Raw genomic sequence first — 12,986 nt, 5'->3', positions numbered from 1 at the left:
CCATGTTATGACTGGTAGGAATTCTTTGCTCAAATTTGTATTCCAACCGTCATCAACATGTGAGCATAGCCCGCAGGTATGCGTTTTATGGCATACCATCTTCACTCTGGCAAAATATGCAAACTGTACGAAATGTAACAGCACTGTTGTAAATTATTAAAAAAAAGTGAAAAATCTAGCATTTATCTTTATTTACCCTTGTAAATTTCCTGTCATGGTTCAAGCTGAGACAGTATCCAGTCTGAAGACCCAATTCACAGGGTTGAGATAAAAGAGTGGTGTAACACAATAAAATAAGGCATTGTGGCAAAAAATTTTGTGTATTCAACTAAATTTGAAAGAGTACAATTCTGAGGCAGCATAACAATCTTACGGTCATGAGGTAATGAGTGACAACATAGTAGGTCATTTATAAAACAATGCTTGCCAAGAACTGGTTATGGAAAGAAATAACCAACATCGATTAGGAACCATACCATGTTACTCCTGGAGTAAACATTTATAAGCCATTTCTCCACAGTATGTTTATGGGAAAAACATGGAATGAGGAAAAGTGCTTAATATTCCAAGACAGCAGAGTAAATGCCTCTAACTGAGTTAACAGTAATACAAAAGGAAGGGGCATAAACAGAACATGCCCTACACAATTACTCACTGTAACTAGGGATCTTAGGCAAAGGTCAGGCACAGGTTATTCATGGTCCACATTGCTATACCTCCATCCTGCACAAGTTAACATACTTTCTCACATGCCACAAGTACAATTCCACAAGTCTTGCTTTGCAGAATTAAACAATTTCAAAATTTCAAAAGGAGAGGAAAAAAAAGTCTTCATGAATCACAATGGGTTGACAAAATTTAAAAACCAAATGAAAAGAAACTGGAAGTTACAAGAAACTTATATCCATATTTCCCTTGTAAAACCTATGTTTAACTCACGAGACTGTTTAAGTGGAAAGTAAATTTTGCAACAGTAAGCATTCCTCAAGTTCCAGCAACAATTCATAATCAACTTGAAGGGAAAACCGAAACTTTTTTTAAAAAGGGGGGCGGGGATGATTTTAGTTTGTGCCACCTCGGCTCGGACCAATCACTCTTACCCCTAACATTAACAAGACTAAAACAACTGCTAGGAGTAGGAGTGAAGGCTGACAAGTTCAATTGAACTAATGAGCAGGCTGGTTGATGAAAATGCAACCTTCCAAAGACCTTGTTCTCATGCATTTATGAACTTTGCTTTAAATTACTCATAAGTTATTACATTTTTGTTTTCTACAAGTACCACACATTATCATTGGCTATGTGGCAATAGCATCACATGTTGAGGTTGTTGATTGCCTGTTAACATACGGACGAAATTAAGGGTGGCACTTGACAAAATACACTTTACAAACTCAAAAATTTGATTTAAAAATATCAGTTACCTGGGTGTTGTTGTTGAGGATGTAAATATTGAGGTACCATTTGAGGGTGTGCGTGGGGATGTTGGGGGGCCATCTGCTGCCCAGGGATGCACATGAAGGGGATGGTGTGATGCGAGGGGTGCTGGGGGTGAGGGTGGTGCGAGGGTGGGGGGTAGGCGTTCGGGGGCGGCGCCGCGGGGGAAGGGGGGTGGGATTGGGGCTGAGGCTGCCCCGACGGCTGCACGCCGCCGGACACTCCCCCCTGCTGCGGGGGCGGGCCGTGGTGGGGGTGCGCGCCGTGCGCACCGTGCGCGGCGGGGTGCGTGTGTGTATGTGGCGAGTGTGCGTGCGGCGTGTGGTGGGGCTGGGGGATGTACTGGAGCTGCTGGTGGGCGTGCTGGTGGGCCGAGTGGGGAGTGTGGGTGTGCGCGTGCGGGTGTTGGGGGTGCACAGCGATGGGGGGCTGCTGGTGGCCGTGCGGGGCGCCCGGTGAGTCGTGGTGGTACTGAGGAATGGCATTGATGGGCACCTGCTGAGCCACCATCCGCACCATTTGCTGCACCAGAGAGGGGACATGGCGTCGTCAGTACAACACAGGTATAGAATAGAGTCAAGGGCAGGCACGCACAAATCAAGTCAGTGGATCACAATAAGACATACCGGTTGGTAGGGCTGAGGTGAGTAGGGCATGGAGAAGTGTCCATGCATGGGAGCGGGAGCCAGAAGTGGTGTTCCAGTCACGTTAGCCACTTGGGCAATGTCGGGCCGATGAGGCATTGTCATTGGCACTAGAAGATAAAAATAAGGAATAAGTACTCAGAGTTACTGGAGGACGGTTAGAAAATCCAATGTAAAGTTTGCAGAAGCAAACACATACTTTTACCAAAGCGATTGCGGGGATTTGAGGAGCTGAACTGCTGTTGGTTATTAGTAACAACATAAGCAGGCATGGCCATAGGGGGAATGGGTGGCCCTTGCTGACCAGGCTGCTGTGTTACAACAGGCTGTGGATAGCTGGGAGTCTGAGGGGTGTGGGGCCGGCTTGATGTGGGAGTGCTTGGAGAACGCTGCAAATAATAATATAAAACAAGGCATTGTCAGTAGTGCTTTAGATCCTACTTCAGACCATAAAAACATCATTCATGCTCCTTACCGGTGTGAATGGCTTAGCATTGGGATTATAAACAAATTCCTTAGCATTAGGATTTAGAGTTGATTTCTTTAATGTGGATGACAGCTTTTCAACATCAGGTCCACTGTCCTTTCCACTTTTGGGTGTGGTCCTATCAGCTTCAGTGGGAGTACCAGCTGGTTGAGGCTGAGGAGTTGTAGGTGTAGGAGTGTTGACAGGGATTGTTGTCGAGACCTGTGATTGAGGAGTAGTCTGTTGGGGCTGCACTTGATTTGGTGCTACAGGAGACGTACCACCTTGAGACACTTTGTTTTTAACCTCCTCAGATTCTCCCAGTTTAAAGTCAGAACCAAACTTCTTCAGTTCAGAAACTTGTTCATCGCGACCTTAAACAAGATAACACAAGTCAGCACTTGCAAAAACCAAGAGCCAGCCATCATAAGCAAACTAAAGCAGCACTGTTCTTACCTCTCCCTTTTCTTGAGCCCTGCGGTTCAGTCCCCTGCTTCTCAGATGGGTCTCTGTCCCTTGGCTCGCGTGGCTTGCTCCCTTCCCGGGGCTCGCGGTGATGATCCCGATGGTGTTCCCTGTGTTCTTTGGCCTGGCCTTGCGACGGTGGGGTACGAGAGGGTTGAGGACCGCCAGGGCCGCCCGGACCTCCACCTCCCATGTGGGGATGCCCATGAGGCGGCTTGCCGTCTCCACCCACCATCTGGCCATCGCCACCCTGGCCAGGAGGGCCCGCGTAGCGCGGGTTCTGCCCCATGTCGGGATGGTATCCACGGTTTGGGCCTGCCAAGAGAGAATGTCAAGAAGTGGACAAAAGATGCAAAACTCCAAGGCAAATCTAAGGAATAAAAACTCACCTCCACGACCGGATATAGGGGGCCTCTGACCTCTGGCTTCCATTCCATTGACCTTGTGCTCCCTTTGAGGCAAAGGAGGTTGACCTGGATAGCCGCCTTGAGGTGAAGGCGTCATAGGATAAACACTATCTACACGCTGAGGCACTTGACCCGGATATGCAGGTTGTCCATAAGCTACTACAGCAGGGCTACCCTGCGCATACTGCACCACTGAGCCTGGAGGAGGGTAGTGAGGCGAATGATGATAAGGGGCATACTGTTTAGGTCCTTGGGGTACAGCCTGGATCTGTCCGGGGGGTCCTTGAGGAACTTGTGACACTTGAGGAACCTGCTGCACCTGTGCAACTTGCTGCACCTGGGGCACTGCCTGCACCAGAGGCATGGGCGGACCCTGAGGCCCGGGTGGAACTTGAGATGGAGCTCCCTGCAGCACTTGGCCGCTGGGAGGGCCCTGAGGAGGACCCTGAGGATTGACAGGCCTGGCCTGGGCTGCTTCTGGCCCGGAGGGCCCCTGCCCCATTCGGCGATCGTCCCCGTCCCTCCGGTCTCGGTCCCTCCGGTCCTCTCTGTCTCTCCTCTCGTCCCGGTCCCTGCGCTCATCACGATCCCTGTCGCGTTCTCTGTCTCTTTCTCTGTCTTGAGGGGACTGTGCAGGACGAGACAGTTTTCCGCTTTGAGGATTCTTTCGTTTGGCAGGGGGCACATATTTTCCCTCCGTGTTGGGACTTGAGGATCCTTCTCCAGGGCGTGATACTGCAGCAAACCTTTCTTCTTCATCACCATTTTCAAGGTCAATGCGAGCCTTGTAATTAGGATTATTTTCTATTTCATTTGCAAGCTGTGCAGCTTTAGCTTCTATTTCTCTAAAATGGAAATGATCAGTTAAGACAACATATATGAACTGCTTCAACAACTCTGACCATACAAGTTATTTACCTGTACTCTTTACTGTCGGATTTCTGTAATGGTATTGTATAGCCTGCTAAATTCTGATCAAAACTTGTAGTAACTCCATATATCTGTTCATTTTTTCGGAACATATCATGAGCATCCCAGCCATTCTGTTAACACAACAATATTTCCTCAATATTAGTAATTTCACAAAAAAAAAAAAAAAAACAACAACATTATATTGATGACTTACAGCATCTCCACTGATTTCAAGAGACAGATCATCCCCATTCATACTAGGCCCTTCCCAGGGCTCAAGTTCTCTCTCAGTAATCTGACCATTAAATTTACTGATGGCAGTGTCTGTCTGGAATGTGTCTGAAAGAAACCAATTTCATAATACACCAATGAACAAAAAAGCTATACAAAGGGTAAAATGACAAAAAAAATTAGTGGGATTAGATTTAACAAAGGAGTCATACCTCTTGTTGCATACTCCAAATCTACATCTTTCACTTCAATAGCTACAATGTCCTTAGGTTTAAATATAAGCTTTTCAACAACACTTTCTGGCCTTATTTTTGAGCTATCATCTGGATCAACTGGATGTGCCAGTTCCAAAACTATATCAAAATTAGAAGAAAATGTTCGCAACACACCCTCATGAACTAAACCGTTTTGGGTTTGAATCTGAAGAACATAAAAATGACACACATAAGAAGTAGGGAGATTTAAAAAAAAAAGCAACAAAAAACTGAAGTAAGCCAATTCTCTTTACCTGTGCAGTATTGCCAATATGACAAGTTATTGCATGCATAAAATTGGCATTATTGTAAATGCCATCGGCAACAATAGTTCGTTCCGGTCGAGCCCTTGTAGACCTTAAAAAATAGTTAGAACAAAAAATTAAGTAATACAAATTAACTACCGTTAGCTATACAAATTCCATGCGTTGAAAATCTGGAATCGAACAGGGCAAGATTTAATGGGTATAAGGTCTCAATTTGGAAACACTAATATACTTCAAATGAAGACAACATTGACTGGAAGAAGAAAAAAACTATCTTGAAATGGTGGCAAGATGCAGACAAGCAAGCTAAGGCCACATAACCTCTATGGGACATGGTAACAAACATGATTTAATGCATCAGGACCATTGATGAAAAAGAAAAAAAAATGGGTGCACACCATTGGCAAATATATGTCTTAATTGAATAATGAACCAAGAGATAAAATGGGAGAAGAATGGTGGAACTAGAGAAGTAACTTTCCACATTCAAGGCCTTGAACACAGCTCTGAGGGCGAGAAAACAAAGCAAGAATGGCCAAATTCCGAAGTGAATGTAAATTTTAATTTTCGCGTGTACAACGGCTCGAAATTTCGCTAGATAGTGGAAGACCACCGACAATTGACAAAACATTTGGCTGCGATGACGTACATTACAGACAAAACAAAATTAATTACGTTTACAGCTAAGAAGGTGGAAATTGACAAACTGAACGCATATTTGGAAAACTAAGTACCCAGGCAAAGGAGAGACCCCAATTTCTCAGGAAACCGGGAAATGACACAGACGTCTTTTCATTTAGGCCACATTAGCAATAGCAGCTAGGCAAGGGTCAACGTACACAACTTGGCACACGCGTGACACGAGTGTGTGTGAAAACAGTGTGAAGGGGATACAATAGAAATATGAAAGAATGTTGGACAAAAATGCAAGATTCACAAATTACCTTCCTGTGTTCGGACGACTTTTCCGTTTGTTGTTCATTTTACCGTCCTCGTTTCTGCCGGGATAGGCGCCTTCGCGTTTTCTTGTAGGGACCGGAATTTTGGCAGATTTTATGACAGGCTCGAAGTAAAGTAACTCTTGGCTACAATAAAATGAGTCTTTACCACTTGCTGATTGTGGTAATTTCACTGCCAGCACAAAAATATTATAAAAAACGGAGCTTTTAAATAAAGATTTCGTCAACTTTTTAGGCACAGACTTTGCCTCGATGGGCAGTTGTGTGCTAGCTCTGCGCAAGAACACAGTACTCGTGACGTAATCGATGAGTGGCTGTCAGTCATTTTACAAATAAAACCATTGTCATCCACGCATGCCCTGTGCTAATGGTTCTTTAACAAATATTTATTACAGTTGCGCAGGAAAGAAAAGACAGTTGTATCGCTAAAATAGAGAATTGAACTCTATGCATCGCCCTACTTTTTGTCCAAACTCCAAGTGAGTTAATGTTTATGGGGTACGTTCTTTCCCATCATTCGATTTTATCGTCACTCCTTTTGTTCACAATAGATATGTATTTTGAAAATTAAAAACTGTATATCTTGAAAATGATGGTCCAATGTATTTGCGGGATAAACTTTCAAATTATACACACAAAACTACTTATCTGACCACGTCTGACCTTTTTTTTCGGCCTTTCGGAAGTGAAGCGGCGGAAAGGAAGGGGCAACTTCTCCTTCTTCTCTTCTCCATTCACTCAAGGAGAATCAACCAAAAGCAGAAGACTCGGAAAGACATCTTTCCAACATTCTGAAAAATGGCCTTGTTTGAAGTCCTTTTCAAGAGAACATCTACTTTTGCGCTGACAGTTGCTGTTGGTGCGTTCGTCTTCGAGCGATCATTCGATGCTCTCACCACCACAATCTTCGATAGAATTAATGAAGGAGTGAGTATTTAGGTTATTCTGTTCTCTGAGATCTTACTCGCAATTAAATGATAAAGTCTTCGGATGATTGACAGTTTATTATATAAGTTTCAATTTTAATTGTTATGCTATCCCTTTTCACCAATGTGTCACTTCAGCAGTTCAATATAATTTCAGAAAAGCAACTTGGTCCTTTTACTCCTCACGGATTTCTTGCCAATAGTATCAATTAATTTGACTGTTGATACTTCATAGAAGTTGTACTTTACATTGTCCTTCTTCTGTAATCAATTCATACTTAAATTTTTTTCACAATTCATACACCAGTGTTGGTGTTGCTGTGCAGGCGAAGCTAACAATCCCTTCCTTATGCCTCGTTTCATCCGTTCTACACGAGTTGCATTACTAGTGATTGACTCATTTTGTCTTAATTTTTCTTATATATTTTCTTTTTTTCCCCACTTGTTTACAGAAGCAGTGGAAAGACATCAAGAAGAACTATGAACAATGAGAAACTTTTTGTGGCATGCTGTTAAGGAGCATTTTCTGTTTGTAGATATTAATTAAGTGACACAAATGTTTTGACCCTTCATTTAATATTGCTCTAGATGTGTCGGTCCATAAATGGATAATTTAGAGACAGGCCATCTGTTAAGAGTTTCTGTAAATGCTCCTGTAACTCAGGAATGAGTGCCAGAGCAATGCAATATAACAACATTATGAAATAAAACAAAATGAAGAATTATTGTTGGTCTTCTATTAATTCAAGGTATAAACCTAATTTCTTTAATTCAGAAAAGCAAGGTGGTTCTTGGAAAAGTATTTTATTGCTTTAAGTATCACAATGTCTTGTACTGTAAACTGTAATAATATGAAAAACAAACTAATTGTAACTTAAACTATGCATCCAAATGATTAAGAAAATAATGAGCTCGAAAGCAAACCTGATTTGGTAAATTGAAGAGGAGGACTGCATCAGCTTGGGTACATCGTATTGGACTGAAGTTATCCATGAGACCAGAGCTCTGGTCTCATGAGTTACCTTTCAAGAGTCCTGAAAAGGCTGCAGCTCCTCATCATAATTTTTCTTTGCATGGTTTGGTTCCTTTCTTTTGTAATTTAATGAGGCTGGTTCAAGATTCCGTGAACCATCTGCTAAACTTTCAGACTTCCGAGTAAATTCATTTGAGGGATGCAGATTTTGTTTTCTGTGTTTCTTTTTCCCACAGTTAAATTTACTTGTTTTAAGTTTGGCTGATAGTTTGATGCTAGAGTTAGACTGACATGCTACATTAGAATCTTGAGAAGTATCTGAAGATTCATCAACACTCACAAATTTTCCTTGAGAGGGTCCATGTTTTTCCATGGTTTTACCAACATGATTTCTTTTACTTGAATTGGCTTTGGTAGCCCTTAAAGTCCTTTCCCTCCCAGATTTGAGAGAGGAGCTCGCACCACTAGATAATTTGTTTCCAATCTTCTCAGAAATGACCACACTAAAAGGCAACTGTTTCCTTGCAGCTTTTGTCCGTATAGATGGAAATGATGAGGAATGTAGAACAGATGTGTGTGAGAGATTCTGCTGTGTCAGTTTGGAGGGCCTACTGACAATGGGATTGTCTTCATCATCATCACTTGAGGAATCATTTTCCTCCGAGTTCAGGTCACTATTGTCAGATAGCGGTTCCGTTTTAGGTCTTAAGAAGGGCTGCTTGAGTACCGATTGCCCCTCAGGGATGTTGAGTCCAGCTTCTTCAGGAGTCATGGCATAGAAACATTGCTTGTAGTCTGGGTGTTCATTTGTCACACTATGGATGTTCAGTAAATGGTGACGCAGTGATTTGTGACTGGAATATGCCTTGGAGCAAAGCAAACATCGTAAGTGCTTAATTCCAGAATGAGTCATAACATGGGCCTTCAAGCGCGATGGCTGGCTAAATCCTCTTGAACACCTGAAAAGGAGAGAAAACACACTTTATATAGCCAATGCCATTCAATATTATGATGCACTGAAATGATACATTTGTACTTACAGGGGACATTTATAAACTAAGATGGCTTCATGAACCATGGCAACATGCCTTTGAAGATATTTGGCAGTTGAAAAAGCCTTTCCACACTGTGTGCACAAGATTTGGGTGCGATGGTCATGAATCATTCTATGCTCCTTCAGAGAATGACTATTTGTAAAGGTCTGCACAAAACAAGCAAACTGATTTTTAAAAGTGATTTTCAGTTTTATCTGAAAGGTAAATAACAGAGAAACAAGCTTACCTTTCCACAAAACTCGCAGCTTACAAGACCCTCACCTGTGTGCTTACGAATGTGATACTTCAGTTTCTGAAAAGATGTTTAAGGCTTAATAATACAAAGAGACCCAAAAACACAATAATTAGTCATAAAAGTGTTGCCAAACCTGTTTCTTAGAGAATATTTGACCGCAATAAGGGCAACCACATGCTTCTTCACGAGTATGGACTCGGATATGTGAATTACAGGCACCTTTGTCACTAAAGGTCTTTTCACAGAAAGAACACTTAAAAGGCTTCTCCCCTGAAAATACACACATTTATTACCAAAAATAATGATTGAAAATCTTGCTAGATGCAAGCATTTATTTTTGGCTGAGATCATCCTCTGATGGATTATGCCACTTGTTTATACCTGTGTGGATTCGGATATGCCTCACGAGATTGGACCGTTGGACAAATTCTTTGTCACAGTGAGGGCATTTGTGTCTAGGTCCATTATGTATCAATAAATGTTCGTTGTAGCTGTCTCTTCTCTGAAAGGAAAAAAAAGGAAGACACCATATAGGGGAAATGTTACAAAGTACAGCCAACGATTTCAGCACGGTCATTGTTCTGCGTCTTACACTGAACTCCTTCCCACAAAATTCGCATTTGGACAAGCTCATTTTCTCATGAGTTTGTTTGTGTCCATACATCCCTGACTTCGAGGCAAAACCTTTCTGGCAGATAGGGCAACTGAATGGGCTATCACCTTTGTGATCTTCAGCATAATGTTGCGCTCTAGGAGCAAAATACAATCTCTCTTGAACAAGATCATAGAGTTAAATCACCAATTACAAAAGTACAAAAGTAGAAAAAAAAAGATACCTTTCAGACTTTGAGTCAAATTTCTGTTTACATATCCGGCATAAGAATCCCACACGTGTAGAGTTGAAATGTTTCATGCGGTAATGGATAGAAAGTGCTCTCTTACTCCATAAAACCTTTCTGCACAATGTACAATGTTGAGGAACTGAGCCACATTGAGTATTCTGCAAGTTTCAAAGTATAAAAAAGATTCAAAAAATTTAATATGAGCAGAATAGATTTAGTCATAATCAGATTTAATTGTACCTTTAAATGAACAAAGTATGTCTTCCTTGACTTCAGTATAAGGTTACATTTCTGACAGCGAAACACAAGAAGGGATACATGAGATTTCCGAAAGTGCTCTTGAACAAGAACAAATGAAGGAAACAGAAAATGACATAAGCGGCAACGAAAACCAATGTTGCCTAAGAATTGATTGCCATCAGTATGATAATGCCTCATGTGTTTTTTTAGACATACCTTAAAGGAAATAACAAAATTGTAAGGCAAAAATTATTATCATCAAAACATTTTTTTTTAAAGAAAAGAAAAAAAAATGAAATACTCACTTTACTTGTGAACTGCTCATGACATAAGTAGCACTTCAACATCAGGTGTGTAGCATCATCTGAATGTTCAGACACTTCGTGCTGGCTACGTTCTGATGCAGTCCAAAATTGTGAGTCACAAATACGACAACCCAGAGCAAATGCATCTAAAGCTGAATCATCTCTATGTTTGTTATGAATAGTTTCCATATGTTTTAGTATACCTCTCCTTGACATACAATGGAAAGTACAGATGGTACACGAAAAATGAGAGCGTCCTCTATCATCCAGATTGGCAGAATGCTGAGAAAGAAAGAAAAAAAAATCAGAGAGTTCATATACTAAGAGACCAAGAGTTTACATCACATTATGGTGGATTACAAGCATTTGGCCTTACCCAGCATGTGCTGCCTTCTGATTTGGCCTGAATATGGTGAGCTATTAAACCTTGTTTTGAGTAAAATGCGGCACCACAACCACCTCTGTTTTTAAAACAAGTGAACACTTTTCTCTTTGTTTTCAATTCTTTACCGTGAAAATCATCTAAGCTAAAGTCACACTCCTGCTGTGGGACAGCACTGGCCTCTGCCAATCCCCGGACTAAAAACTTGTGAGAAGTTTGCAAGTGTTTTAGGAGCCCATTCCTTCCTTCCGGTTCTAAAGCTTGATAATGACAGAGACCACATGAAAGTTGCTTTTCTTTATCTCTCCTGTGTAAAACATTCAATTTTTTATCCACAGAATCAACTTCTTCAAAATCACTATCATCATCTCCACTTGTATCAGTAACCACACATTCAATTTCAGAGGGGTTTGCAGACAGCTCCCATTCAGACTGCTCCTCTGTTAGTGGCTGGGCAGTGTCATCAACATCATCAGAATCTTCATCTAGAAACAATGAACTTCCCCCCGAAGAATCTTCTTCACCACTTATTTCTTTTTCTTCTACTTGTTCAATAGAACATATTACACTTTTTCTGTGTGATTCTGTAGGTGGTTCAATGCTCATCATACTTTCTTCTTTCTCATGCCCTTTTGGTCCATCTATCTGCATCGAATCTCCACTCCTAAATTTTCTTTCAGGAGCCACAACTTCACAAAAGCTACCTTCATGTTTCAGTTCATAATGTGAATAAAGCTTATCCATTATGAACCAAACCAAATTTTTGAACAAAATTTTGAGCTACAAAATAAATGATGAGTGAAAATCCATGGATTTGAGAGACCAATTACAATTCTTGCACCCCATTTAGATGACCATCATGAAATAATAGCATCATATGGATTGGATCATGCTCAAAGAACCATTCCCTAGACTTCATTCTAGAAAGGTAATGCACAAAGTAGTTTTTCTTGATTGAAGACTTGAGTGAAACTAAAATATTAATGGGTCTTCCCATTCATATGAATCTTTTGACTTTTCTTTTACAGCACCTGCAACAGAATTAATGGGATTCGATTCATGAAGTGGGAGCGGAAATCTGAGCAAATAACAGCAATGAGATAATTTTTAAAAATCTATTTGGATTAGTATGAATTTGAAAGTCAAACGTTTCCACAAATGCGAATTGTCTAGTGAAAAGCAAAAAGACTACAGATAAGGAAAGGGCTCCCTCTTTAGAGAATTGCAGAAAAGGACGATCCCAGAACCCGGCATTAACCTCAAAAATTACGGAACACGTCTCAAAACAATAGTGGACATAGCGAGATAAGTACAAATTAACTGGATTCTCACCATCCCGGTTTGCCGAGTTTGCATGACCGAAAGTCTGATGAACGGCGGTTAGCAACAACAGAATAAGCAATGGTGGGAACTCCTGCACAACAAGTTTGTCTTCCAAGACCAATTCATCGCTAAACACAAAAAAAAATTAGAAAAATGGGTAACTTTATGTACGCAAATCATTGATTGCGTAAAAAGAACTGTCTGAGGACCATCGTATAGACTGCGTCCAGCCGATGACAACGTCCACAAAACAACAACAAAGGCTTTGTTTTGTTCGGCATCACCCATCCACCACCCATCACCCGTCCGCGCCGCGCCGGGTCTGCAGGCAAAGCGCACCCCACCCCTCACCCACTCCCCTTCCGCCGCTTGGCGGCTTGGCCTAAAGGTAGCGACTTCGAAAGGTAGTCTCAAAAATTGTGAACCCAGCACATCGTTTTTCACCCTTTATTACTGTTTCCAGCTTCCGCAGCGATACAGACCATTCAGAAATGACAAGCTGCCACTTCGCCGGATGGGAGGGGGTGGGAGGGGGTGTGCGATGTGAGGCACAAAAGGTATTCCACTCCACAAAAGTCTAGAATAATGAATAAATCAACAAGTGAGTCCATATGCACCCATATTTTGTTGAATATGTTGTCAAAAACAACTAGCATCAAGGAGG

General features: G+C 41.7%; 3 protein-coding genes across 5 annotated transcripts; 1 reads left to right on the top strand and 2 right to left on the bottom strand.

The window, feature by feature from the left end:
* Positions 1 to 301: 301 nt before the first annotated feature.
* On the bottom strand, positions 302 to 6,529 carry LOC117642577 (ataxin-2). Of its 3 annotated transcripts, none has more exons than XM_034380876.1 (12): positions 6,027 to 6,064; positions 5,071 to 5,173; positions 4,775 to 4,982; positions 4,546 to 4,670; positions 4,338 to 4,462; positions 3,402 to 4,264; positions 3,004 to 3,327; positions 2,557 to 2,921; positions 2,281 to 2,470; positions 2,064 to 2,191; positions 1,425 to 1,959; positions 302 to 1,338 (listed from the first exon to the last, which is right to left on the bottom strand). In XM_034380876.1, exons 1-12 carry the CDS (start codon positions 6,062 to 6,064, stop codon positions 1,292 to 1,294), a joined length of 3,051 nt encoding a protein of 1,016 aa, XP_034236767.1. In that variant the 3' UTR covers positions 302 to 1,291. The 3 variants fall into 3 exon arrangements, with proteins under 3 accessions (XP_034236767.1, XP_034236768.1, XP_034236769.1); XM_034380877.1 differs by having other exon boundaries at positions 1,259 to 1,338; positions 2,287 to 2,470; positions 6,027 to 6,529; XM_034380878.1 differs by lacking the exon at positions 6,027 to 6,064 and adding an exon at positions 5,817 to 5,930 and having other exon boundaries at positions 1,259 to 1,338.
* A 221-nt stretch (positions 6,530 to 6,750) lies between these two features.
* LOC117642588 (cytochrome b-c1 complex subunit 9) lies at positions 6,751 to 7,692 on the top strand. Its single transcript, XM_034380890.1, has 2 exons — positions 6,751 to 6,968; positions 7,420 to 7,692. Exons 1-2 carry the CDS (start codon positions 6,840 to 6,842, stop codon positions 7,456 to 7,458), a joined length of 168 nt encoding a protein of 55 aa, XP_034236781.1. The 5' UTR covers positions 6,751 to 6,839; the 3' UTR covers positions 7,459 to 7,692.
* Positions 7,693 to 7,755: 63 nt separating this feature from the next.
* On the bottom strand, positions 7,756 to 12,653 carry LOC117642579 (oocyte zinc finger protein XlCOF7.1-like). The gene is made up of 12 exons (XM_034380880.1): positions 12,532 to 12,653; positions 12,332 to 12,450; positions 10,994 to 12,030; positions 10,618 to 10,899; positions 10,313 to 10,528; positions 10,067 to 10,230; positions 9,823 to 9,979; positions 9,612 to 9,732; positions 9,364 to 9,500; positions 9,222 to 9,287; positions 8,981 to 9,141; positions 7,756 to 8,899 (listed from the first exon to the last, which is right to left on the bottom strand). The coding sequence occupies exons 3-12, from the start codon at positions 11,741 to 11,743 to the stop codon at positions 7,993 to 7,995; spliced, it is 2,961 nt and encodes a 986-aa protein (XP_034236771.1). The 5' UTR covers positions 11,744 to 12,030; positions 12,332 to 12,450; positions 12,532 to 12,653; the 3' UTR covers positions 7,756 to 7,992.
* Positions 12,654 to 12,986: the final 333 nt, after the last annotated feature.

The sequence above is a fragment of the Thrips palmi genome, unplaced genomic scaffold (genome assembly GCF_012932325.1).
Source record: "Thrips palmi isolate BJ-2018 unplaced genomic scaffold, TpBJ-2018v1 HiC_scaffold_16, whole genome shotgun sequence".
Lineage (NCBI taxonomy): Eukaryota > Metazoa > Arthropoda > Insecta > Thysanoptera > Thripidae > Thrips > Thrips palmi.
This window is presented reverse-complemented; position numbering and strand designations above follow the sequence as displayed.

Bases quoted from the DNA above. Each gene is read 5' to 3' on its own strand.
- LOC117642577 (XM_034380876.1), bottom strand. From the start codon at position 6,064: ATGAACAACAAACGGAAAAGTCGTCCGAACACAGGAAG. The intron at 4,983-5,070 runs GTAAAGAGAATT...TATGTTCTTCAG, and splicing joins ATATTGGCAATACTGCACAG to ATTCAAACCCAAAACGGTTT. The intron at 1,960-2,063 runs GTATGTCTTATT...TCTCTGGTGCAG, and splicing joins CACCTCAGCCCTACCAACCG to CAAATGGTGCGGATGGTGGC.
- LOC117642588 (XM_034380890.1), top strand. From the start codon at position 6,840: ATGGCCTTGTTTGAAGTCCTTTTCAAGAGAACATCTACTTTTGCGCTG. The intron at 6,969-7,419 runs GTGAGTATTTAG...ACTTGTTTACAG, and splicing joins TCGATAGAATTAATGAAGGA to AAGCAGTGGAAAGACATCAA.
- LOC117642579 (XM_034380880.1), bottom strand. From the start codon at position 11,743: ATGGATAAGCTTTATTCACATTATGAACTGAAACATGAAGGTAGCTTT. The intron at 10,900-10,993 runs GTAAGGCCAAAT...TTTCTTTCTCAG, and splicing joins CAGAAGGCAGCACATGCTGG to CATTCTGCCAATCTGGATGA. The intron at 8,900-8,980 runs GTAAGTACAAAT...TCTCCTTTTCAG, and splicing joins TTAGTTTATAAATGTCCCCT to GTGTTCAAGAGGATTTAGCC.